The sequence below is a fragment of the Pseudopipra pipra genome, chromosome 4 (genome assembly GCF_036250125.1).
Source record: "Pseudopipra pipra isolate bDixPip1 chromosome 4, bDixPip1.hap1, whole genome shotgun sequence".
In the NCBI taxonomy this organism is placed as follows: domain Eukaryota; kingdom Metazoa; phylum Chordata; class Aves; order Passeriformes; family Pipridae; genus Pseudopipra; species Pseudopipra pipra.
The window spans coordinates 48,333,986-48,360,476 of NC_087552.1; the positions used below are offsets into that span (position 1 = coordinate 48,333,986).

Sequence of the window (26,491 nt, forward strand, 5' to 3'; positions counted from 1 at the left end):
GTTGTTTTTTTCTAGAATAGAAGTTGACCACAGCTTTACCCAAGTAACAGCATCTGTATCTCTAACACATCCAGCTGAGGACTTGGCCTGCAGTATTCCTTGATACTGTTTTCAGCACTTCTAACAGATCCTGTTCTCAAAGATGATCTTCAAAAGAAAGGATTGAACATTTTTGTACATTTGCTCTTTTAAAAATATCTCTAAAACCTACTACTTGCCGTTCCCTTTGTATGTTTATATGATTTTGTTTATATTCTGTTTTAGTGGACTTTAGCTTTTGTACCCCCAGCACTGAAAAAAACCCATTGATTTCAATGCTAGATTTAACTCAAACAAAATGAAAAACTTTTTTGTGTTTCTGCTTAATTGATTATAGAAAAAACAAAAACAAACAAAAAACCCAAACAAAATTAAAAGCAAAATCAAGCAGCAAGGATTCTGCTATACTAGGTTCTAGTACTGACAGGAAGTGAAGAAACAAGTGGCCATACATATTTCACGTCAGTGAGTCTTACAAGAAAACCAAAACCCAATGTCATGCATAAAAACAGGCAAGAGTTCATCTTGCCTGTAGGCTGTGTGAAACACAAGTAGGTCTTTAAGTCAAGCATATCACAAATTCTTTATGGATTAGGAGATTCTGCCTTCAGTATCATGTTGTCATGTGGCCCTTGGAAGAGCAGGACTATCCAAGTGCACCCATCCAGAGTTTTAACAGACTTGAAACTGTAAGGACTCTATTTTTCATTTTTTTTTATATGTTATGGAATTCTGAAAAAGAAGTATCAGCTTTTCTCTTTACATGAAATCTATGCCTTCTGTACTGTATTTATGACTTAAAAAGGGTGTCTTTCAGAAATACTATTTTCTATATAGAGGTATCTTTTGAACTCTTCTCATTAACCTCACACAATATAGGAAGCTGGACCAAAAGGAAAACAAAATAAATTGCTACACAGAAGGAAAAAGCTAATAAAAATGACAGTAATTGGAGATATTAAACATATCTTTTTACTCAATTCTGCATCATAATTCAGCAACACAACTCTGACTTACTGTAATGGTTTGATGTTAAGACTTTCCTTTGCTTTTTGCACAGAAAATATTGATTAGTTTACCAGTGGTTTTACAGAAATTTTGCAAAATAATGAGTTAATCAGCAAGAAATGACACAATGAAACTGATCAGAGAAACAAATGCAATCCTGTGCAATCCTGTGCAGTAAGTTCTGCTTTGTTATTTGTAGCACCTGTTCCTGTTCCTGCTTTCCACATTTCTGCAATATTGTAATCAAAATCTAATTTTTATTTTATTTTATTTTATTTTGTTAAAACTAAAATGGTGGTGGTGACCAATACCATTAGCAGGAATGTTTACATTATCAGATGCATTTTTCCCAGATTTGTTGAGGTCAATGGGACATTTAAGCAGAACAGAGGAGCCAATCCACAGGTGAGTGGCTCTGTGTCAAGGGAAGGGATTGAGGTGGGAGGAGGTCTTAGGGCAGACCAAGCAAAGCACAGCCTGTTGTGAGTATCCTCAGAGGTTTGCTACAGTCCTGTATCTTTGCTAAACTCCCCCTGTGGTGTCTATTATTTCTATCTTCCCTTCTCTGGCTGCTGTACCATCCTATCCTCCCCTGCTTGCCCCCTTCCCTTGCTATCACCACCCACTCTTGATTTCCTTCTGACTACCTCTTTTCTCTTAATTAATCAGGAAAAGAGAAGCTGTTTCCACCAGCTTTGCTTTGCTGTTGAGTGGTGGTAGGAGTTCAAAGAACAAGGTTACTTCTGCACATGCTGCTTGTTCTTTAAGGCCCTGTTGCATGAAACTGTTTCCTTCAGAAGTCCAACAACGTACTAATTAACAAAGGAAAAGATGGAGAAACAAAATGAAGATCCTGGGAGGAATGAGATGAGTGACAACAGAGAAGATGTTAGAGGGAAGCAGGGGAAAGAAGCAATGACAAAGGGAGGGCTGGGAAAGAAGCACACAGGAAAAGGAGAGTTACAAACAATAAAAGAGAGGAAAATAAATAAAGCAGACATCGCAAGAGAGAGGTAACTGGAATAAAGGGCTACATAAAAAGAAATGTGACGATGATTTAAAGTTCCCTTTAGATTACGGTACGCAGTTCTTACAGAGCAACTCTGAGGACAGCAAGTACCTCAGTCAGAGAGAGCTGTGCATGATACCAATTCTCCCCTACTGCAGTAAGGAAATTCACTGAGGACGGAGGGCACTCCTGCCTGGAACAGCAGCACAGTGCTCCTCAGGCTAGACTTTAGGCTTACCTTCTTTTTTTAGATATAAAGAGAGTAAGTGGCTTAAAAAGGCAATCAGTACAAGCCCGGCACTACCCTCCCTGTTCCTAGAAAAAAGACAATGCACTATAAATGCAAAAGGTGTCCTACCATTTTGAGTCAGAGTAGATACCAAAACAGTCCAAAGCAAATGCTATGATGTGAAGGCACTCAGGAGTGTGTAGCAGGTGGCAGGGCCGGTGCATGGAAGGGAGGCATTGGCAGTGGAGAAAGTGATGACTGACATGATACTTCTTCAAACAGAGGAGAGGCCCACCTTATTCAGTATGTGGTAGAACACCAGCTGCACCAAATGAGTTTACTGGCTGCCTCTAAGAGTGGTCCAGTACTGATGAGACCAGTGCTGAAGACTTTGAGCATAGCAGGTGCTGCAGAATACATGCTGAAACATCATGGGCAACTCAGCCTAGAAACTTAGCACTTCTATGTCATACCTGCCACAGCTCTTCATCTGTTAAAGGCTACCTCATACTGAACAGCTCGAAACTGCAGACCATGGAACTTCATTTGTTAGGCGAGTAATGTACACCTAATGCAATGAACTAATCAAGGGTCCTGGGACTTTCTTTTTGTCCTATCTCAAATCCATCAAGTCAGATAACCAAGCTTGTCATGCCAAGCAGCGCTGCTCCAAGGGCTCAAGTGTGATGTAGGTAAGCCCATCCCTCCAATGTAATTTTCAAGATTGCCAGCATAGTGCTTCACAGTATTAACTCTCATTACCTGCATGCTACTGTGAAATAGGCATCTAAAAACAAACAGGTTACCAAATTAATCTGTAGAGTGAGCTGGGACGAGGAGGCATAGCTTCACTGAAGTCAGTGGGTTTCTCTTGTTTTTGTCAGTATTAAGTTTCAGGAATGTTAGACAGAATGAGTGAGTCATCAGTCCTGTTAAATCCAAATTCTACGTGTGAGACGTTTTAAGAACAGTAACTAGGTAAGAAAAACCACACGTAAGCATACTAGTATGAAAGCACAGTATTACTCCTGGGAATTCTGTGTAATTCTGTAGAATTCTGCTATTTGGCAAACGAAACCTGTTACAAGTAGCTCATGACAAAAATATTGTCACACTTTTCCAGTGTAGCAGCAAAAGATGCTGCCTTTTCCTTTACAGCACAGACAGTGTCATGGATTCTCTCACAACCACACTGCTTCTACCCTGCTTTTACACAGAGCAATAAGCACCATCATATCTTTGTACAGACTCTATTCCTGAAAAGTACACCATGAGGATCTTTATGAATAATGGAGAGTAAGTGGCAATGTAGTCTTCCAGAAAATAAGCTGATCAGCATTACGAATCCAGAGGAGGGCCACGAAGATGACTGGAGGGATGAGCACCTTTTCATTGAAGACAGGTTGAGAAAGTTGGGGTTTTTGAGCCTGGAGAAGGCTCTGGGGAGACCTTATAGCAGTCTTGCAGTAGCTAAAGGCAGCCAACAAGAAGTCTGGAGAGGGACTTTTTCCTGGGGCCTGTAGCGATAGAAGGGGGCCTTAAATCAAAACAGGGTAGATTTAGATCAGATGTTAGGAGGAAATTCTTTACTGTGAAGATGGTGAGGCACTGGAACAGGTTGCCCAGAGAAGTTGTGGATACCCGATCGTTGAAAGTGTTCAAAGCCAGGTTGGATGGGTCTTTGAGCAATTGGGTCTCATGGAAGGTTCCTTGCTCCTTAGCAGGGGGACTGGAACTAGATGATCATTAAGGTCTCTTCCAACCCAACCATTCTATGATTCTCTGATATACTGTAACAAGACAGGAAAAAAGAACTGAAGGTTTCAGAAGAAAAATGATCTAATGTGAGAAAGAGGCTATTGTAATTAAGATATATGAAGTAAAGTACTAGGAAAGAAAAGGGGAATGTAGAATTCCCTTCACACTGATGAAAGTGGACAAGGGGAGGGCTACAGATGTCATTTATCTGGACTTTTAAAGCCTTTGACGTGGTTCCCCATGATATCTTTCTCTTTAAATTGGAGACAGATGAAATTAAGGGGTGGACTGTTAGATGTATAAGAAAGTGGGTGGATGGTTGCATTCAGAGGGTAGTGGTAAATGGCTCAGAGTCCCGATGGACATCAGTGACAAGTGATGTCCCCCAGGTGTCCTTATGGGAACATTTAATAGTTTATTTAATATCTTATTTAGTATCTTCATTAATGACATAGATGAAGGGTTTGAGTGCACCCTTGGCAAACTTGCAGATGACACGAAGGTGAGTGGTGTGGTTGCCGCACCTGAAGGACAGGATGCCATCCAGAGGGACCTGGACAAGTTCGAGAAGTGGGTCCATGGGAATCTCACGAGGTTTAACAAGACCAAGTACGAAGTGCTGCACCTGGGCCAGGGCAGCACAGGCTGGGACATGAATGGATTGAGAGCAGCCCTACTGAGAAGGACTTGAGGGTGCTGGTGGATGAGAGGCTGGATGTGACCCAGGATTGTGCACTTGCAGCCCAGAAAGCCGATTGTATCCTGGGCTGCATCCAAAGCAGTGGAGGCAGCAGGTCCAGGGAGGTGATTCTGCCCTATTATTCCAGTCTTATAAGAATCCACTTGCAGTGCTGCATCCATGTCTGGGGTCCCCAGCACGGGAAGGACACTGAGGTGTTGGAACAAGTCCAGAGGAGGGCCATTAAGTTGATTAGAGGGATGGAGCGCCTCTGCTGTGAGGAAAGACTGAGAGAATTGGGATTGTTCAGGCTGGAGAAAAGAAGGCTTAGGGGTGTCCTAATTGCAGCCTTCCGATACCTGAAGGAGGCCTACAAAAAAGATGGAGAGGGACTTTCTACAAGGGCACGTAGTGACAGGACAAGGAGGAATGGTTTTAATCCGAAAGAGGGTAGGTTTAGATTAGATATTGAGAGAAAATTCTTTACTGTGAGGGTGGTGAGACATTGTAACAGGTTGCCTAAAGAAGTTGTGGATGCCTCATCCCTGGAAATGTTCAAGGCCAGGATAGATAAGGCCTTGAGCAACCTGGTCTGGTGGAAGGTGTCCCTGCCCACGGCAGCGGGAGTAGAACTAGATGATCTTTAAGGTCCTTTTCAACCCAGGCTATTCTATGATTCTATGAAAAGCAGATTTGCCTGTTTTTTTGACAGTTTGGGGCTGAATCCTCTGACATTATACATTAAATACTGCTGCAAGTATATGATCCACTAGTCAACTCTGTAAAATAAAAAAATCTGCTCTCCCTTTTTAAAATGTTTTCCTGCTACTACTGAATCCCCTGTCAGCACTGCCTTCTGCTGTTGTTACAACAGCTGACGGCCTACTTGTTGCTAAGGCTATTATGCTCACTCTGGTTTTCCAGGCTTTAAGTTTTGGTTTTGAAAAATAACAAAACTGGAGAGAGAGAACAAAAGTCTCCACCATTTTTAGGGTTTTCTGGTTAGCTTTCATCTATGTAGTCCTAAAGGGGTTGTTCCTCTGCAATTTCATTGTTCATTGCACTCCATGCAAACAGTGGCCTTGGCATGGTGCCTACCATGGAGGGCTGCAAGGCTGCTGCAGGAATGGCAGACAGAGGCACTGACAGCACCAAGGGACATGCAGACACCTGGTCCCAGACCTTGTGTGAGCAGACTGGCCATGGCAAGGGCCACTTCCCCCACATTCCCCTCCACTAGGTCAGAGGGCCCAATGGGCAATCCCTTAGCTCACAGCAGGTATCCAAAGCCCTTGGTTGACTTCATGAAGACCCAAAAAGGGGCTAAACCCTTGTGCTCTTGTGGCCAAGAAGGCCAATGGTATCCTGGGATGCATTAAGAAGAGCACTGCCAGCAGGCTGAGGGCGGTGATCCTGCCCCTCTGCTCAACCCTGAAGGCCCCATCTGTGGAGAGCTGTGTCCAGTTCTGGGCTCCTCAGGACAAGACAGACATGGAGCTCCTGGAGTGGGTCCAGTGGAGGGTGACAAAGATGATTAAGGTATTGGAACATCTCTCTTATGAGAAAAGGCTGAGAGAGGTGGGCCTGTTCAGCCTTGAGAAGAGATAGGAGAGGGGACCTCATCAATGTCTGTAAGTGGCTGAAGGGAGGGTGTCAAGAGTCTGCTCGGTGGTGCCAAGCAATAGGACAAGAGGCAACGGGAAGAACCCGATGCACAGGAAGTTCCACCTGAATACAAGGAGGCACTTCTTTACTGTGCGGGTAACAATCACTGGAACAGATTGCCCAGAAAGGTTGTGGAGTCTCCCTCACATTCAACAACCATCTCGATGCAATCCTGCTCTAGGATGACCCTGCTTGAGCAGGAGGTTGGGCCAGATGACCCGCTGGGCTCCCTTCCAACCCGACCCACTCTGTGAGTCTGCGAAACTCGAGCAACGCAAATCCCTGGGGCCGCGGACTCGCCCACCCTTCACGGCCCCCCCGCCCCTCGCGGACACGCCCCGCGCGGCGGGGGGCGGGGCGGGGCGCGCGGCCGGATGTTGTTGTTGTTGTTCCTGCCCCGCCCCGCCCCTCCCCCCGCGGAGGGTGTCGGGCGCTTCCCCGCCCGGAGCCGCCGCCGCTCCAGCCCCGCCGCGGCCTCGCCGCCCGGCCCGGCCCGGCCCCGGGGCGCCCCGCCCGCTCCCTCCCGCCCGCCTCCGCGGCCGGCTCCCGTCGCGTCGCCCCGGTTCCTCTGTCTCAGCGGACGCCCCGGCCCGGCCATGGCGGACTTTGATGAGATCTACGAGGAGGAGGAGGACGAGGAGCGGGCGCTGGAGGAGCAGCTCCTCAAGTACTCCCCCGACCCGGTGGTGGTGCGCGGCTCCGGCCATGTCACCGTGTAAGGGCCGCGCCGGGGCCTGCGTGGCCGGGGCGGGCGGTGGAGGAGGCCCGGGCGGCGGGACGGGGGCGGCCGGGGGCTCCGAGCCCGCGGGGACGACTCGGGGCGAGTCGGGGGCAGGCGGGGGGAGCGCCAGGCCGGGACTGCTGCCCTTCCCCGGCGGCCATGGTGCTGCGAGGGGGCTCTTCCCGGCCCTGCCGGGCAGCTGGAGCCGCCTGGGACTCGCAAGCGGGTGCAAACCTCCACCCAGGCGCTGAGGAAACAAGGCTGGCATGGGCTGTGACTGGCGGAGGAATGTGAAGTATTTGTCCAAAATGATGAGCTGTCAGGAAGTCAGGTGCCTGTGTTCCTGTGTATAACAGGTATGTGCCAGCACATGACTGGCTGGACTATTGCTTAGGGTTATTTATGTACCTGTTTCCCACTCCCGTTTAACATGTGGCCGCTAATATAGCTCTGAGGGCTTTAACAAAGAAGAGGCATCAGTTTGATAGGTACATGTAAAATTATGTGAAGCTGTGATTGATATGTGTTGTTTCACTGTGTTTACCATGGGAGCAACTTTAGTTTTGATTTGTGAATTTTTGGTATCTCTGACAGTCAAGCAGCCAGTGACCAGCTCGTGTAGTACTTTTCCATAATGTAACAGATGAGGATATCTTTCCTTCAATCAGTTGAAGTGTAGTTGTTGTCAGTTATGAGGTATACTATCAGAAGCTGAAATATCAAGCTGGAGACAAGACTCAGTAGTGCGAACTTTTTCTTTTTTAGCGTTCAGTGTTCAGCAGGACTAGTCTGGGAATAGAGACACAAAAGTTGAAGGGATTGTAGTCTGTTGCTCTGAGTCCCATAAATACTGATTTTCAGATACTGACCTGCCCAGAAATCCAGGGTTAAATTTAGAGTAGTTTTGTGGCACTTGGGTACATTGCTGCTTTAATATCTGGTTGGCATGAATACTAATAGCCAGACAGGACAGTTAGCTCTCTGATTAAAAAGAGGACGTAAGTCATGGATAGACTGAGAGAGATTTGGAGAGCTGAAAGAACATAGATGGGGCAGGAAGCTGAGGAGGCCCTGTGAAGGAACAGAAGCATGAAGTCAGTGTGTTCAGCTTATGACTCTGTTTATTGTGAACAGAAGTTGTACCAGTGATTCACTGAAAATAAGCCCGTAGCCTTAGCCTGTTTCTGGAAAACAGAACAAAACCACAATTAGAGAGTTTTCATACTCACAAATGAAGACTATAAAGAAGTGAAACAGAGGCAAACATTGGTTTCATCTCTAATACTCAAAGGTTAAGTTGTGCAAGACAAGATGAAGGCCCGCTAGTGGAATGCTGGGGAAGCTTGTGAAGTGTTAGCTGTGACTAGTTAAGGACATTGTGGTTGAAGGATGGCTACTTCATTAATTGTTCATTAGTGGTTACTAGCTTATTACTTTAAGATCTTCCTTAAAATACTTGTTCTCTAGGTTTTAGATGAACAATTAAATATGTACATGTGCCTCCAAAATTAGGCAAATGATCTTCATCTGTTTTCTTTACTGTGCCAGGTGTCAACAGTTCACTAAATAGCATCAGCCACTTTTAGCTCTGTAGAGCCTATAACTTTTTTTGTCATTGATCCAGAAACTTATTATTAACAGTTAGATCCCTGTTAGAACATTCACTTGGTGGATATAAGGGATAGGTCAAGTCCTTATGTACATGATGAATTAGTCTTGCCAGTATAAAAGCATTTATACGTTTTGAAGGTCTGACAAAAATTATCCGCAGTTAAGCAGATACTGAATTGATCAGTCCCTGGCTCTGCAGATTGAAGCGTTGCTGACTGCTTCTGCGATGTGTATATTTAAACAGAAGCCCTCTTTTCATAGGCTGTTGTTATATCCTCTCTGATCTCACATAAGAGTCATAATGTTGAGTTTGAATTATATCAATTCCATGACTACAGATTAGCATCAGAAAGACATTTACCATTACTTGATTTCATCCAACAGAGAATGGAAATGTGTCAGAGTATTTTCTAAGCTGAGTAGTTAAAAGCAATTAAAGGAAAGCAGGTAAATATTACCCAAATAAAACATACAAAGGCTTTACCTTTGCAGGATGTGGGGCTTTTGGTTAGCACTAAGAGTTTTCTCCTTAAACTCACTGTTTGGAGCATGCTGCAGACAATACTAATTTTTTTTCTAACATTATTTTTTAAATATTCAGTTAAACTGTTTTCACACCGGCAGAGTTTAGGTAGCTTGGTAGACAGTAGTAACATTTCATCTAATTTCTGGTAATGTGAGGTGATCTCTTCTAATGGCAAGAAACTTGAAAACTGAGAAAATATAGATCCCTACTTAAAACTGAACTGAAAGTCCAAGGTATTTCACACTTGTTTCTAAAATCATATTGTGGTAGGAAGGGAGGTACATGATGAATTTGAAATCATGAAGACAATATTTATGTGTTTTTCAGTGATTGTTTTCCTGTTCCTTGACCAGTTGAGCCTTATATATAGCAGACTACATTAACTGGTAATACTGAATTTCTTAGTCTCTTGCAGCGTCGGAAGGATGGAGAGCTGTTGTGTTGTGCTGATGAATGCCTTTCTATGCTGTTTGCTGTTACAGCACCTTGTGTTTTGATGCAAGATAACTTTTTGTAGGGGGAACAAAACCTCACAAAAGATATTCCCACCCAAGTCAGTTTCTTTAATGTTAAACTGCAGTTTCAACCTTACGCTGTATCAAGGACATATGAGTGAAAGCAGGGCTATGTGAGAGTAATGGAGTGTGTTAAGATTTGTGGAATATGTATTTATTTTGTAAGGGTTGGGAACCTGTGAACTTAAAGTTGAGAGCAATGAAAAAAATGGTTTAGTGTCCCCATAAGAGAGGACGAAGAGGAAGAGGGTAGCATGTATCAGTTCTTTTGTGTGAGAAAGATCTGAACTGCAAGCTGAAAAAAGTTACAAATTGGCTGTGTCCTGCACTGTAAACTTCTGTACTTTGAAGTTTCCACCTCTCACCATTTCTTTCTCCGCTGTACGTAAGGGCAGGAACTCATCTGAACCTTTCAAGCAGAGTCATGTTCAAGAAACACTTTTTCAGGTCCAGGAAGGTTAAAAGAAGTACTCATGCATGAGGTGAGCATGGATCTGTTGAAGACACAATGTAGAGTGGGAAAGGCATAGAGCAAGCAGAGAAGAGTGTGTGTCACTGGAGATGCAGTATTGCACGTAAGAAGTCTAGTGCTGTAGTAGGACAGCTGTCTGAGGAAATGCATCTCCAAAATATTGATTTCCAGTGTTTGATTTTGAGATATATTTTTTCTGCTTTTTTTGTCAGAGCTGTTAAGTCTTTGCGGTGAACGTGTAGTAGTGTTCTGTGAGGTTTCTAATATTTTTGTTTCCAAATTGCAGCTTGCGGTCAAGAGTGACAATTCTGAGATCACGTAACTACTTACAATGTGTGGTATGGTTTGCTTTTAATGTGTAGAGTCACCCTTTTTTGCTACCTGTGTATGGTGACAAACTGTAATGGGGAAAGCTCAGAACTGTGTTGGTAGAGTTAGCTTCAGTTTCACTGTCCCACCATGTATTCAACACTGCCACAAGCCTCTAGGAGCAACTCTTAGTCTATTTGCTTATAACTTCGACCAAGTGTAACAGCACTGGTTGGAAGTTTCTGTGCTTTACTCTGCCTCAGTGTTTGCAATTTCAGGGTTTTCCGGTAGAGGTGCCTTTGCTAGGCATGGCTTTTACGATCTTCATGAATATTTGTTTGTGTTTAATGGAGCTGTCAATATCTGAGTACTTTTGGATCATACATTCACAAAACAAACCTCTTTGCTTCTGTCCTGACAAATCTTCAGCATGAAGCTGAGGAGTGTTTTCCCTGCAATTACATCTTTTCATGACTTAACTGAGAACAAGGAGGCTTTCTTGTGCCTGTAACTTACTTGCTCATGCCTCAGAGTCAAGGGCTTCCTTAGTATTCTGGGTAGAGGGACAGCTGAAATTCTGTCTCATCTCTTGGTCAGGGGCTCAGCTTCATTTTAGTTCTTGCAGCATGAGCTGCTTTGGCTGCTTCTGAATGTGTGTGGGTCCAAGGGATTTTTTTCAGGCTTTGGTTTCCATTTCAATTTACTGGCAATTTTAAAAAGCTTAACTGATAGGGCATGACACTTTCTGACATTTACATAACTTTTGCCTCAGCACTTAGTTTCACTCAGCAGTTTGGGGAAAGGGTCGATGTTCCTCCTGTGTTGGAGTAGTCAACAGGATTTTCAATGGTAGAGCTATGTTCCCAGTAAGTATAAGTTTTCTTTGTTCTGTGTTGAAGTGGTAATGCCTGGTCGCCATATGTTTCTCTGGTCAACAATTTTCATTTGTTATTCCACCAGTTTTGAGAGATTTATAGAAGTTGCAGAGCTGAGAGATAACTTATGTGTAAATAAGGTCTCTGGAAAGATCGTATTGTGGCCTTTCAATATACAAAGGAGGCTTATAAGAAAGATGGAGAAAGACTTTACCATGTCCTATAATGACAGGACAATGGGCAATGATCTTAAACAGAAAAAGCATAGATTTAGCTTGTATATAAAAAAGACACTTTCTGTGACGAGTGGTGAAACACTGGAATGGGTTGCTCAGAGAAGCTGTAGATGCACCATCATTGCAGGTATTTAAAGTTCAGTTGGATGCAGCTTTGAGGAACCTGATCTAATGACAGAAAGGTTGGAATAGATGACCTTTGATCCCTTTCAACACAATCATGCTACGTTTCTACGGCTGGACTGCCAATATTCAAGTCTTGAGCAGTTTAGTTTCTGATTTGTGTTGTTTGTAGTATCTGATAGTAAGACTGCTCTGGTTTATAGTCAGAGGGTTGTTAATTACAACTTATATTTTCCACTGACTGCTGTTTACCGAATGACTAGCCAGTCATACAGTTTTATTTATGACTTTTTAGTCTGTATAGTTCCTGTTAGAAGTTATAGCCCAGTCCAGATGCCAGAAAACATTCAGATTTTCTTTGAGGTTCATCCATTCATGAATCAACCAGGCAACTATAAGGTAGAAAATATTTTTTAGATAGAAAAGCTGAAACTCTTCTATCTTTAGATCTTGTGAAACCCTGAAGATTCAATAACTCTAGCTCATTTCAAACTGCTTCATAGCTTTACATTCATAGTTAGTATGTTTCTTTAAAATTAGTTATCATTTAACCCAGGTTTTGTTACACAGTATTTTGTGTTTTGAAACTTACTATGTATTTCTTTTCTGAAAAACAAGCTGGTGTTGATTTGATTTTTTAAGCTTAGAACAGTTATTTAGCACTGGATGAGCTTTTCTTCAGGATGCATCTATGTTGGTGCAGGAGGGAGGTGATTCAAATTGTGCCCTTAACTTACTTCCCCTTTCTCCATAAGTACTTCATTTTCCTCACTTTCCACTATTGCTTATATGTTTCACTGAGTTTGGGGAAGAGTCAACAGTATCAAGAGAACTATGAGAAGAGACTCTAGGCAAGATGGATTTCAATCTGTGTACAGTGGTGTGCTTTTGTCTGTTAGGATAATTTTAGGAATTTTAATAATGAGTATTACTTCCCTGAAATGAATGCTGTTGTTGATACAGACACTCAAAGTATAATGAGGTGCTTGTAATTTGTGGCATGGATTAGGGTTATTTATAATTTTGGTACAATCTTAACTTTGTTTTTGCAGGTTTGGACTAAGCAACAAATTTGAAGCAGAATTTCCTTCATCTTTAACTGGAAAGGTGAGTATCTTTGAATGGGAGCTTGAAATTGGAGTTAAGATTTTATTACAAAAACAGATGTTCCAAGTATAGACCGCTATAAAAGTAATAAATTTTACTGCTGGAGTACTAGTTTATTTTTTGTTCTTTTTTTTTTTCATTGTAGGTTGCACCTGAAGAATTTAAAGCCAGCATCAGTAGAGTTAACAGTTGTCTTAAGAAGAATCTTCCAGTTAATGTACGATGGCTACTATGTGGATGCCTTTGCTGCTGCTGCACTTTAGGTTGTAGTATGTGGCCAGTTATCTGCCTCAGTAAAAGAGTAAGTTGAATTATTCATATAATTTTTGATAGTTACAATTGTACTGGCTTTATTCTCATTTTGGTTTACTTTTTTTCTTCTTCCTCCACCATTAAAAGCTTTGTGCTAGAATTTACTTAAATCAATTTTATTTCATACATTTTGATATCAGTTGTCTACCATACTGGTTAAAGTTACAAAAGATACCAGTTAGGACTTTGAGCTTATAACTCAATGAGAAGTAGTATAGCTGAATATCTCTCCTAGAACCATTTACTGTACAGTTCTTATTGTTATTGAACTAACATTCAACATGTTTTTAAAAGCTGCATCTTCTCTGTGATGCACTGAGTTTATCAGAATTTGGCAGTGATTGAGTGACAAGTTGCTTTTGAGGAGCTTCTTATTACACTGTGACCCAAGTAACCATATATTTTTGTTAAAAAAGGCTGTTTTTAAAAAGGATAATTGATATTTCTTTTTGGATTTTCCTTCCAAGTTGTAGATGAGTAAGATTCTTTTTTTTTACATTAAGAACTTGAAACTAGCTTTTTGTCTGTGTACACTTGGCACTTAGTGTATTGCTCATAACAGAAGCTCATTACTCGTGCCTGGTTTTCACTTCCTTTCCCTCAGTGCAGTTAAGTAGGCTACCCTCCCACCTCTTCTGCTTTTGTGTGTGTAAAAATTGTCTTTGACTAGTTCTATTTCACTACTTTACAAGAAGTTTCTGTGCCTCCTCATCGTTTCCTCACTATTTAGTTCATCTTTCCATTTCATGGCAAGGTTTGTGTATATTCTCTCATGTCTAATACCTCTTAATGCTACAACTTTTGTACAGTTCAGTACACTGAACATCATCATGTTTTTCTCTATAGAAGTCCTCATTTTATAGGGTCAATAAATGAAGGCATTCTAAAAAGTGTAGGGTGAACAGTAATTATAATAAAACCTTTGTATTTTTATATCATCTAACTTTCTGTGTAAAGATCTTAGTGCTTAGTCTGTTTAAGAGATTACTTAAGTCTGGTTTTAACTGTATGCAAAACAAAGTAGAAAAGCCTCCTGGTGATGTTGGTGTCTGTGGGGAAAAATCGCAAAAATAACCAAAATAAAAATATTGGTGTCAGTGGGAATTATACCAAACATGAGGTTTTCTGTCTTCAAGCTGTAACAAACTAGTAAGTCTCCTGTAGCATGATTGTATATCTATAGCCCAAAAGTCTGCTAGAATAAATTAGAATCTCATGATTGCTTCAACAGGTTAGTTGGTGACTTAACTACCTCGCATAAAAGACTACCATTCTAGGTCTAGTTCTGTTCATTACAAACACAAGGGAAGCTTGCATTGCTACTGTCCATGCTTAACTTCTAAATGAAGATGCTTCTGATGCTCTGTAGTTTGACCCATTTTTCTCATATAATGGGTTGTAGCAGGAAATGATAACAGGATGTAACCTGGTAGGGGCCGATGTTGCAAACTCTCATCTTCTAAACTGGGTCCTCTTAATCTATTATTAGACTAGATTCACAAGTAAAAAAGTTTTTATACACTGTTAAACAGAGTCAGAAAAAATACAAGTGCTTCTAGCATCTGGGGTCAGAAGAGAGCATTTGAAGCTGAGGAGAGAGGTTCTGTGTGGGAACTTTGTGAAGCAACAGTTAGAGAAGTTCTGTTGAAGTTTTCATGGAGGGTAAACTCCTTCCAAAAGGATAGATCTGAAAAAAAAAACAAAACACCATGTATGCTTTGTTCAGAGGAGTTTGGAAAAAGGGTAGTGGTGTCATTGTTGCTGTAATATACAGAGACTGGATAAAAACAGAAGTGTCTTGAAAAAAGAATGAACAGCAGGAGCATGGACACAGACTTGGGGCTGAAGTTCTGTGAGTCATCCTAGAGGTCTGGCCCAGATTGTCCGTAAATGTTGCATTGTTCCTGTTAAAGCAGGTACCAGAAGACATTTAAGGACCTTTGCACCTTTTTCTGCACTTGGATGTCCAGCATTAGTGAAATTGATCTTTGGACTCAGCTGTCCAGACACTGTAGATGGCACAGTGGCACTAGACACCGATGGCACTCAATGCCTGTGCTTAGGCAGTTTGATTATTCCTCCAGAGTAAAAGTCATTTAAGTCAATCTGGAGATTTCTGATCAACATCATTTGTCCATATCAGCAGTTCAGAAAATGATTGTGTGCTTAGAGAGAACTCAGAACTTGGTGTCTGTTGGGCATCTAGAAGGTTAAATATATAGACAAATTAATTAGCTTGTGTTCTTACAGACAAAATGAAAGAGAAAAGAGTGCTTTTTCAAACTCTTAACTCTGAACTCTCAATCCTGGAAATGGGTGGGAAAGAATATTTTTTTCTGGTAGAGAAGGTAAGGAGAAAAGCTGTGGAATATATCTGAAGAACATATTTGGAAATTCTACTATAACCAACAAGTAGAAGAATTTTTAATTGTTCTAGTCAGGGCTACTTCTGACAGAAAAACAGTGAAAAGTTACTGCCACCTGAGTTGCTTGTACAGGTATGGGTGGATTCAACTTTGTCTTGGTAGATAGACCCAGAGCAGGAAAATACCAACTGATATAAATCCTTTAAATCCCTCTTACGTGGAATTACAGGTTTTGTACCCTTTAAGATCTCAGTACTGAATTGCATCCACAAGCTTGTAAGATTTTTCTTTTCTGCAGGACTTTACATCAGTTTGTTGAAGTGCTGTGACAAGTGCAGGAAACTAATGATATGTATTTTCCTAGAAGTGGGGAAAATGAAAGTGCATTACCTGGAGCTGCTCAGCAAATTGACAGCAGTTGTAAATACTACCTCATTCATCTATGTTCCAATCTTCTATTTGTTCAGTAGATTCCAGTAGAACTGTAACTTCATATTCTTCCACTAAAAAAAAGTAAACTCATAGACTATTTTGGTTTGCTGCTAGTGTCGTAGTTTTGCTGATCCATAAGACTAATGTATTCAATATGATGTACTCACTAACATTTGAACTCTTGAACTGCTCATGTCTGACTTGAACTGTGTCTTAGAAAAGGGTTGTGTTGATCAAATGATCTTTCATGCTTTGACTTCCTTTTACTGGCCAGACTCAACCATAGGTATAGTCACAACAGCCAGGATTCACTTTTTGAGGAAACATGTTCTTGTTTCTTCCCTTTAACTTTTAGATACAGTGAATTATTTCCCACTAGTGCTCATATTGTAAACCAAGTACAACAAATGATCAATAAATAAAGTGTTGCTTATTTTGCAGTACCTACACTTGTCCAAAAAGTGCTACCCAGAGAGCTTTCATAATTCAGTCCTGTCCTAAGTGATTCCTAATGAAAGGCCAGTTGCTTGGAACTGATCTGTGTTATATCCTTTGCTGCAGTGATCACAAAAAACTCCCAAGACCGTACAATTAGAGTTTGATTTCTGAAAGCAGGATGGGAGTGTTCCTGTCCTGAAATTCATGTAGATCATGTCTTAATTGCACAATAAAAATGTATAAGCCTTCATCTTTGCCCTTTTCTACTGAAATAGAAGACTAACAAATTTCTTCTGTTAAATTACATATACAGTGAGCTAGCAAGTGGGAGTGTTTCTCAAAGATTTTATTAAATGAAACAACAGTTTCAACTGTACAATTGCTTACTTTTAATATAGAAGAGTAATTTTTCTCAGAATGACCAACTAAGAAATGTCTGGTTTAAAGTGTCTGAATCGATCTACCATACTCTTAAATGCCTGTGGTACTTTGTAAAAAAAGCAGCTTCAGAGTTTGTGAAGTTACAATAATTCTCTTAGTCTTTCTTTGAATTCTGTATTTTTACTGCCTTTCATTGACTTTTTAAGTTCTAACGCGGGAATGTTATCACAAATTTAGATAAGATTTTTGAGGTTACAGACAGTTATTGAAAGTTTGTGTATAGTCAGAATACATGCTTATTTTTGTGTGGTGAAAAATAAGGTAACGGTGTTTCTCCTTAAATCATCAGGTGCTTCAAACTAGGAATTTGTTAAGTCACAGACATTTGTAAGCTTAATTGTTAATTATATCACTTTAATGCATTTCCATGCAATGAAAGCCTTCCCTTCACTGAATTTTTCTTTTCAGTGCTTTGTTCAGTGCTAGTTTTGTAAGTCTTTGTACAGTGTTGTTTCCTTTCTTCATTTGCATTGAGGTATTTGAGAAAAAACCTGCTACTCTTCACCAGTAAAATAAGTGTTTTATTTGATTCAATATCTTGTTGTCTCTCTCCTTTTATGTGGTCTTGATTCGATTTTAATGAATAAAAGCTGCTAGAAAGTTGCAGGAAGTAGTCCCTCATTTGCAGATCTACATCATCAATGATCTTCAGCAGTTTTACTCATAGATTGCTCCATAGTTTCTGGGACAAGTTCCAGACTGTACAAATGAACATTAAGTCTTTTAAGTTATTGTTCTTTAAGTAAAAAGAGTGAATTATAATTCAAAAAGGGCTGCAGACTGAGGTGCCCATTTGAAGCCACTTTTCAAATGAATTGGCACTCATTTTCAGTATTAACTAAATGCTGTAGTTCCTGATGTGTAAATAGGATATATAATTTCAACAGAAACAGTAACAATGAAAGCTATGGTAGAATTGCAATACTGCTAGATTTTTAAAAGCTGGTATTGTACAAGTAAATTGCATGTTTCAAAAGCTTTATGGACAATCTGTTAAAATGAATAGAATTAGATATTTAATAGTGATCTGTATTAATACTTTCAAGAGCTGCTTGTTTGTTTGTGAATTCACACAAAGCTGATGAATGCTGCTTAAGCCTCATCATTAGTTGTCAGTTAGCAGTTCACATCTTCAGAGTGCTGTGTAAACATAAGCTAATTACAATGTCCCAAGTATTGATTAAGTTAAATATGTGGTGGAGGAGCTGGAATGAATTTTCTTAAATGCAGTAGTCTTGCTTGTCAATGGATGATACTGATGTTAAAATATATTAGCTCCGTTTATTGAAGCTATGAATACATTACATTTATTTTCAAAACTGAAGAAAATGTATATTTTTCTCTTATGCCTATCTGCCAGGGACTTTGCACTGGAAATACTCTTAATAGCCTAATGCTTTTCCAAGGAGTTCCACAAGGCAATTGCATTAGACAGAAGGTGCCTTGCTTTTGAAGTCTCTGTTATGACAATTTACATTATAATACAGTTTGGAAGAACCTTTAAAATTGTAATATATTATGTTTATCCTAACCAGAGCTCATGTCATCTCTATGTTGGCTCTAGTCAACTTATTAAAACTTTTTTAAAAGTAAGACTTGTATGTATCAAATATGCATTCTTTACCATTGTCTTCAAATGTATTCAAAGGTCCTTTTTTATTTATTTACTAACTATGAAATGAAAACTTTAAAAGAATCAGAAGATTCAGACCTGGTATATTTTGCTTTAAAAATTGTTCACTATAATTTTGATCACCAAAGTCCTCCACATACTAAACTGCAAGTGACAGAGCTTGTAGAACAATCTAAAAGTGAAATCATCATGTGTATAGCTATGTGGTAATTTTTTTTTCTATATCTGAAATCAGATGTTCCTTCAAAGCACCCTCCAAAAGTTCCTCAGGTTTTCATGTGCTTTCCTAAAGGGTATAGTAGTGAGTTGGTGCATAATGAGGTGTGGGAGCAGCTAGTTCTACCATGTCTTTTAATTTGCAGACCTGCTTGGTGGAGGACAGGGCATTAAGACTGGCATGAAGAACACTAACAAATATAAGTATATCACAAAATAAATACTAGTTTATTTCTTTATAGGTCAAAAAGGCAACCTTTAGTAATTAAAGAATATGTATTCTGAAGTTAAATTTGTAATTTGATTTGTTCTTAGTAATGGGTTTTATATAAATCCTAAGTGTAGCATATCTCTGGTATCTGTAGCGAATATTTTAAATGTTATTTAAAATCTATTTGCATTTGTAATCAGAATTCCATCTCTGAACATTTTAATATTAATCAAAATAATGCAGGTGAAATTAACATTTCTGTGTTGTAACCCCTTTTACATTGTGATGGTATATAAAGGGATCGTGCAGTGGTTTGGGTTTAATATTGCTTTTTATATTGCTCTTCTTGTCCAGTTTGACGTGTTTTTGAAAATACAGACATGAGCTAGCTGAAATTTGCATGGAGCTATTTTGAAAGAGCATGCTAAGAATGGTCTAGTTAGTTGTTAGATTTGGAAATCAGTTTAGGAAGGAACATTTTTAGGATTCTGTGTTAAGCAACATATAGGTAATGCAAAATGGGGAGCATATGCAAACACCGTTGAGGAAAAAATTAGAAGGCAAAATTAGCTGCAATCTATATGATAAAATTAAAATAAGTAGAAAGCACTTCCTGAACAATAGCTTGTTAGACTATGGTACTGTAAAACAAACATAAAAGTGAATGGAGTTCTGGCAAATGTGAGGTAGTGGTACACTTGTGTGCCTCTTCTCTTGACTTTTCTCCCAGTAGTCTAGGTCGGGAAAGTATTCACTTTTCCACTTTACTAAACAAATCAGAGTAAAACATTGTTTTCTGCCTAAGTGTAGCATTCTCAGTAACTCAAGCACTATATATAAAGAAAATAACTTGTTATTTAACAAAAAAATAGTAGTTCAAGAAACATTACTACTGACAAAATGGTTGGGAGGGTGAGGAGGGCAGTTCTACAAAAGAGAAGATGAAAGGAATTAATAAATATTCTTCTGCCATACCAACATACATGTAAAGTGACCAGGTACTTCTAATTTTTTAGCTCATAAAAATAAGTTTTGCTGACTTTTGGAAAAAATTGGTGTATTTGGAACAATAATGATAATGGAAGATTTTTTTAAGTAGCCAGATTTTTTTCTAAATTGGTTAAGTAGCTGCAGATCAACTTGGGATTCTGTATTTTTCTGAAATCAGTCCTAGATGGACAAAGCACTGTAGAGGCTGTCCCTTTCAGAAGGATCATTCTCTTCAGCATACACACTAGTGAAGTGTTGGATTTTACAGGGTCTTCTATGGAGTTATTTTGTTAAGTTGTGCTGCCTTTCAGTCTTTCTGGCCATGTAACTTCTGTTCCATTCTTGGCCCCTTAGATACTCATAACAGCAGGAGTCAAAGGAATGTTCCTAGGAACTGGTGCTTTATAATCTGTACTTTTAGGGAGGCCCCTGGCAGGCTCTGGTTCTGTATTGTGTAACAATTCATAGGCATTACCAGAATGCTCTAGGCACTACGAGTGGTTCGGAGGTTATGAAAACTTACTGATATAGATGTAAGCTGTTCCCTGCCAGCTGGCTTGAAGTGAATGAGAATATTTCTGGGCACAGTTTCATTTCTTAATAGAGATGTAACCTGAGATCCTTTAGTTTCTCCACCTACACTGGTCTTGAACTGTGTTCCATAGCATACTGCTGGATATTTTGGAAATAAATGACGGGGACTGAAGTTAACATCTCTGTAACCTTAAAAGAGAAGATGGAGGTGAAATTTTCATTTATGTTCAGTTTAAAATTTCTCACAGAGAATGACATCAGATGAATTATTTAATGGAGATTTGATCCTATTTTCATACTTTTTATATGTTCATTTTCTGTGGCCTTTTCTGTGAGAATGTCCTTCAGCAGGAGGTGGATGCTTTAGATCATCATGGCCGTATTTGAATAATTTGTTTGGAAGGATTGGAGCTTCATGGTTTTTGTTTTCTTGTAATGACAGAGTCAGAGTTAGAACTTAATCCTAGAATAAAGGAGTTACTAATCTTAATTTACTAGTCCAAGTAACAACATTAATTACAGTCCTGATGTTTCATGGATCAGTTCAACATTTGTCTGCCTGTGAAATGTTTTTCCACATCTCAATTAGGCCTTCTTGAGGAAAGTGTGTTAATCTTGCCAGGGTCAAGACTATTTCTTCCACAAGGCTTCTCCATAGCGTGAAGTTTTCACAATGATTGGCTCTAGTCATTGTCATCTCATTACAGAAAGTAGCTAGCAACACTTACTTGGTGACTTAGCTCTTACTGGACAGCTAAAATATCAAGTTAGCATCTTGAGGCTTTCTACAGTTGAGAGGAAATTTATATAAGACTTGTAATCATCTTTTAGGAACTTCCCTTGATAATTTGTCTCTGCTGTGTTCTTCTGTTTGCAGACTAAGATGACTTTGGAAAATACTCATCTAGTATCTGTCAGTACATTGCTGATAATTAAATATCTTCTCCATTTTACTCCTGGATAATACATGTGGGGTGTATGTTTCTGTACCCCTTCTCCATTCTCCACATATTTCATGGCTTTACTGCTTTCTTAAACAGTCTAGGAATCTGAGAATCAAGGCAACTAGTCACTAAGGAATTGTCTTTGGCTTAGATGTTAAAAAAATACTACATGTCAAATAAAGCTGAGCTGCTCTTTGTACCAGCAAACAATGTGGAAGAGACCTTTTCAGGAAGTAATTGGTCTGTTTTGGTTCATTAAGCTTTAAATTCATCTTTCTGTGATGTACCAACCCAGGGTTGAGACACGTAAAATTTAGGTCAGTTTATGGATTGAGTGTGGGACAATATTCTCAGGGCTGTCTTTCAGAATGGGGAGTTTCATGAGGTCAATTTGATGTTGTCAGTTCTCCTGCTCCAGAATTCTCCGGTTATGTTTCTCTTTGCCTGATCATTAACTGTGATCTGTGCTTTAGGTGGGATTCGCTTTCTGCACAGAATATTCTATAGGTAAGGCAAGATGCAGCAATAGTAATCTTGTTAGACAAGGCAGTTATTTCAGGATCCTACAAAAAGCACTACTGTTATATTTTTTTCAGGATATTCTTCAGTCTGTTTAGTATAGGTTTCACTTGCTTTCTTGCGTGGATGTTGCAGTGGCATCTGGGATGAGCACCCTTACGGTAGTCTAAAATAAGAAATATCCTAGTTACTAATAGGAGAGATGATGCAAGATCTACATGTTCACCTATGTAGTTGTTCAGACACCTTTTCAAAGTACTGTGTGTGCTGAAGCAGGTATTCCAGCATGTCAGTATCTGAAATCAACTCGGGTTTCCCCTTTGTCCTTTTCGCCCTTCACAAATAGAGAATTCCTCAGTGAGATGGGAATCTTACCAATTTACAGTTCATAAAGGGTTTCCTTGTGAGAGTGTTCAAGATGAGGACTTGATTAGCACAGATGTATGTAATTCAGTTATGTGTGTTCTGAGTACAGCTTTGGAATTTCTGTGGTACCAATATGGGCCTCAAAATTGGCTTGGGGGATATTCCGGCATGGTGAAAGTGACCACACACTGACTTCTAACTTTCTATTTCATTGTTTGTGCTGATAACTAAATTACTTGGGTATAAATTTTGTAGTCAGAATGAATAGAAATTCCCACTTCTGTCGTTTCTCTCTTTAAATGAGTGGAGATAGTATAGTTCAGACCTCTGATAGGATCCTTTGACTTTTTTCAGGTCATTCTTTCAATACAAATCCCACCCATGTGACAATCAACAAAGGTCTGCTTGAAGTGGTCTCTTTGTATTTTGAAATTTGAGCATGAAGTGTATTTGTTCAGGGCAATATTCAAAATTAATAATATTTGATTGTGGTGAAATTTTGTATGAAAGAATTTGAAAATCTCTTGCTACTTGTTGGACTCATGTTGTACAACATTTACATGTGTTTTCAGATGAGAAGTCAAAGATCGAATGCATGTAGCAGGAGATTCTTTGGTTTTTCTTAGACAACTATGATTAAAATTGTTAGATCATGTTGTTACTATCCATGTTGTTTCCCCACTTAATAAAGACAAAGGGAGGTACTCAGATCAGCAACGTTTTGGGAGTCAAGATCCTTTTGTTTAATATTGTACCAATCATTTACTGATTTGCAGAAGAAGTAGAGGGGGCTTTGGCCCGTTCACTAGTGTAGTTTAGTGTTGTGTGTGTGTTCTAGGTCATGTACTGCAAGAGGGGTCTCTGTTGCTGCACAGCCTTCCAGTCCAGATCGTAGCTACATCTGGAATTGTAAGCTAACTGCATTAAACGCTTGCAAACACGTAACAGAAAGGTCTTGCAGTTGGTAATACATTCAATATTACCTTGGTTTTGCATGAAAAGTTCATATTTAGGCTTGGGATTTTTTTGTTCTTCCACATTTAAGGGAAAACATTTATTTTTCTGAATCAAGAGCAATAAGCACTGGTGAAAGTTTGTTCTGAGTTGGGCTTTCTTGGAAGTCTCATTTTTCGAAAGACACTGTTAGACATTAATATCTCTAAAGAATCTATTTTACAGGAATGTTTCATTAAACATTGCATCTAGACAGTTGAAGAGGTCTATTTCACAAAATTCTGTGGGTAGCATTAAAGACTATGTTTTTTTTCATGAAGTATGTTACAAAGCATACTTTCTTATCATTGGTATGCTAAAAAGTACATGAATTGCAGTTTTTGCTTTGCTCAAATATTGGACTGGGTTTTAAAAGAAAATAAAATTTGAAAGCTGGATAGTATTAAATCTTCCTAATAAGCAAGTCTCTCTTCCACTTAATTTGTGCTTTTGTTGTGGCTAACAAATAATTTGTTGTATGGGTTTTTCTGTACACCATTGATAGAATATATAAGCTTGTCATCCTAGTGTGCTGGAAATGCTACACTCAAATCAAGTGTTCCTTTCTGGTTTTGTATATCCTCACCTGCTCCTCACTGTAAATCATTGAGATGTCAAGAGCAGTGATTAATTAAGCTGCACGTGCAAGTGCTTTTTTTCACCTGTCAAGTAGGAAGAAAACTTACTATAGTGAATTGTGTGATGCTGTTTAATTCATTTCTTTTTATTCCAAGCTCTGAGGTTTGCAGAAATATTTTACAGTCTAATTTTCATTAACATTTCTGTATTGATAATATGATGTGATTTGGGAACTATATCCCAGATTATACTATAGGAAGGATTATATTTAAGGCTCTGGGAAGATAAATAATCATGGTCTTGAGGCTGCATGTATTTTTATTTCATGCTAGTCAAATGATTTTAAAGTGTGTTATTTATATGAACCAATTAATAGTACATAACTACCTATCGATTTCTTATTTATATGTATAATTTGTAATACAGATGTAATTTTATTGGAATTTGAAAAGCTTGGATGTTTTTCACAGTCTTTGGGGCAAACAAATTAAATTGTATAGTGATCTTAATCTATTATTACAAGGTCCTGGAAAGGAAGATTACAAGGTAGATTCAGGTTTTGAATCAGTTTTGCCATTGGTTTAGCAGCGGGTGGGCAGGCAGATGCCTGCTCAGAGTAGAACCTATTGCCATTTTTCACCATTGATAGAGTAGCCTTTCAGAGTCAATGAGCTCTGTCAATGTGAGCTTGTCAAGGCTACAACTTCATAGACCTGAGAGGCGGTTTGAGAGGTCAGCCCTTTTCAGGTTTGCTGTGATGCAAATGAACTTTAATGCTTAAACAACTATTGGAATTTTTATGTCTGCTCCTTGTTCTTTTTTCTTCACAAAGTCATTGACGAGACATTCAGTGCTTTTTAAATTGGAAGTTGCATTGTGCTAAAGACCTAGTACAGATTTACGGAGGGCTGAAAGCAGTTAGATCATGTTCTTTTCATGGTGCGATTAGAATCAAATCGATTTCCCTACAGCCTTCAGCATTCAGATGGCAATTTTAACAAAGCTTGGGGGCTAGACAAGGGACAAAACGACTGAACTGAATGTTAATTACACTCTGCAGCCTTATTTTCTTTTGATTTGGAGCTGACTGGCAACTAAATTAACAAAAGTGTGACCATAACTGCTGCCCTATTTTCATTTAAAAGGAGAGCAGACTCTAAAAGGCTATCTTTACAAAGAAACAAGTGAGGTCTACTGATTATTGTTAAAGGGCACTGTCTTTAAAAACATAATAATAAGAATAACCCCAAAAATACTCAATTTCCAATTGATGTGATAAAATAGTCACTGGCACATCCACCTTCTGATAATTCCCTGATTTGTACTTTTTAAAATAAAACATAATAAAAAGTTCAGTGTAATGAGTACACATAGATAGCAATGATCTAATTTTTAATCATGTGACCACAATACATACTTAGATGTGTTTCCCCACAACCACATCAGTATTAAACTAGAGACAAACTGGTGTTTGAAAACACCAGTTAATATTTGAGAGGAAATTAATAAATTTTTGTCTAATTTTTATTTTACTCCTTGTTTCTCATGACAACATTTAGTTTGATTTGTTCAGGTTCATTTACAGTACTAGTGTTTTGTAGTAATAACAGCAAGATGCTCTCTCATCCTTTCCCCTCACCCCTCTCCACCTTGTAAGGAAGCTGCAGCTGCACTAAGTTGTATTTGATCCTTGTCATTGCTGCGTCCTTTTGCACCTGCAGCTCTGTTGGTCTCATCTTAACACCTGGCACCATGAATTATCCTCTTTTTATTCACAATCTGTAGCAAATCTCATTTAGAGCTAAGCAATATATATTCTGGCAGTCAAATGACTATAAATGTCAGTATGTGTTTCTCAAATGTAAATATAACTGAATAGTTATACTCAAAATGCTGTGAAACTTTACAGCACAGAATGTCCTTTACTTCTAGCATACATAATCTTAAAAAGCTGTGCAGAACAGCTTTCAGGATTCCCTGTCTGAAGTGTCAAGTGTGGACAGTACTTGCAGTACTGTCAGGCAGTAAACCTTTGCTTTAGAATCCTAAATACTGGGTTTGTTCTTTATAAAAATCACATGAATTTGTGCAATTTACTGTAAATTCTGCATTTGTTTTTTCAGTCTCTAAATCTGGATGTAAATGTAACAAATTTCTCGTTTAGAGTATTGTGTGTTTGTACTTGACTTACAGCACTGCAAAATAGCTTGGAACATTTTTGAGTTTAGCTGCTGACCTTAGACCACTGATGCTGAGGGAGCAGTGTTCCTGCTTTTTATACTTGGATCACTTCGAAATTTCTGCGATTTTAAAGTTATAACTGCCATAAGAACCAGACAGCATGTATATCAACAGTTTTTGTTCCAAAGTGGTTGAAAATAATTATGTGGCTGTCATAAAAAGTTGTTTCTGTTCTAGATACTATTTAATACTGGAGAAGTTCTGATAGTACTGCAGACCACCCTGTACTCAGTCACTGTCCCGTACCTCTCTCCTTTTCACACAAAAGCAGCTGCAAAACAAAGTTTTTCTAAAACCAGTCAAGAGTAAAATTCTTTCTCATTTGTCTTCCAGACACGAAGATCGATTGAGAAGTTATTAGAATGGGAAAACAATAGGTTATACCACAAGGTGA

At 39.2% G+C, this 26,491-nt stretch overlaps 1 protein-coding gene across 2 annotated transcripts in view; it reads left to right on the forward strand.

The window, feature by feature from the left end:
* Window positions 1–6,851: 6,851 nt before the first annotated feature.
* CHIC2 (cysteine rich hydrophobic domain 2) overlaps window positions 6,852–26,491 on the forward strand; it is a 515,980-nt gene continuing 496,340 nt past the window's right edge. For both annotated transcript variants that reach the window (XR_010430384.1, XM_064653987.1), the window contains exons 1-4: window positions 6,852–7,102; window positions 12,828–12,882; window positions 13,028–13,183; window positions 26,431–26,487. Coding sequence is in view for 1 of the 2 variants with exons in the window: in XM_064653987.1 (XP_064510057.1) it covers window positions 6,984–7,102; window positions 12,828–12,882; window positions 13,028–13,183; window positions 26,431–26,487 (387 nt within the window). In the remaining variant the exon portion in view is untranslated. The remainder of the gene's footprint in view (window positions 7,103–12,827; window positions 12,883–13,027; window positions 13,184–26,430; window positions 26,488–26,491) is intronic.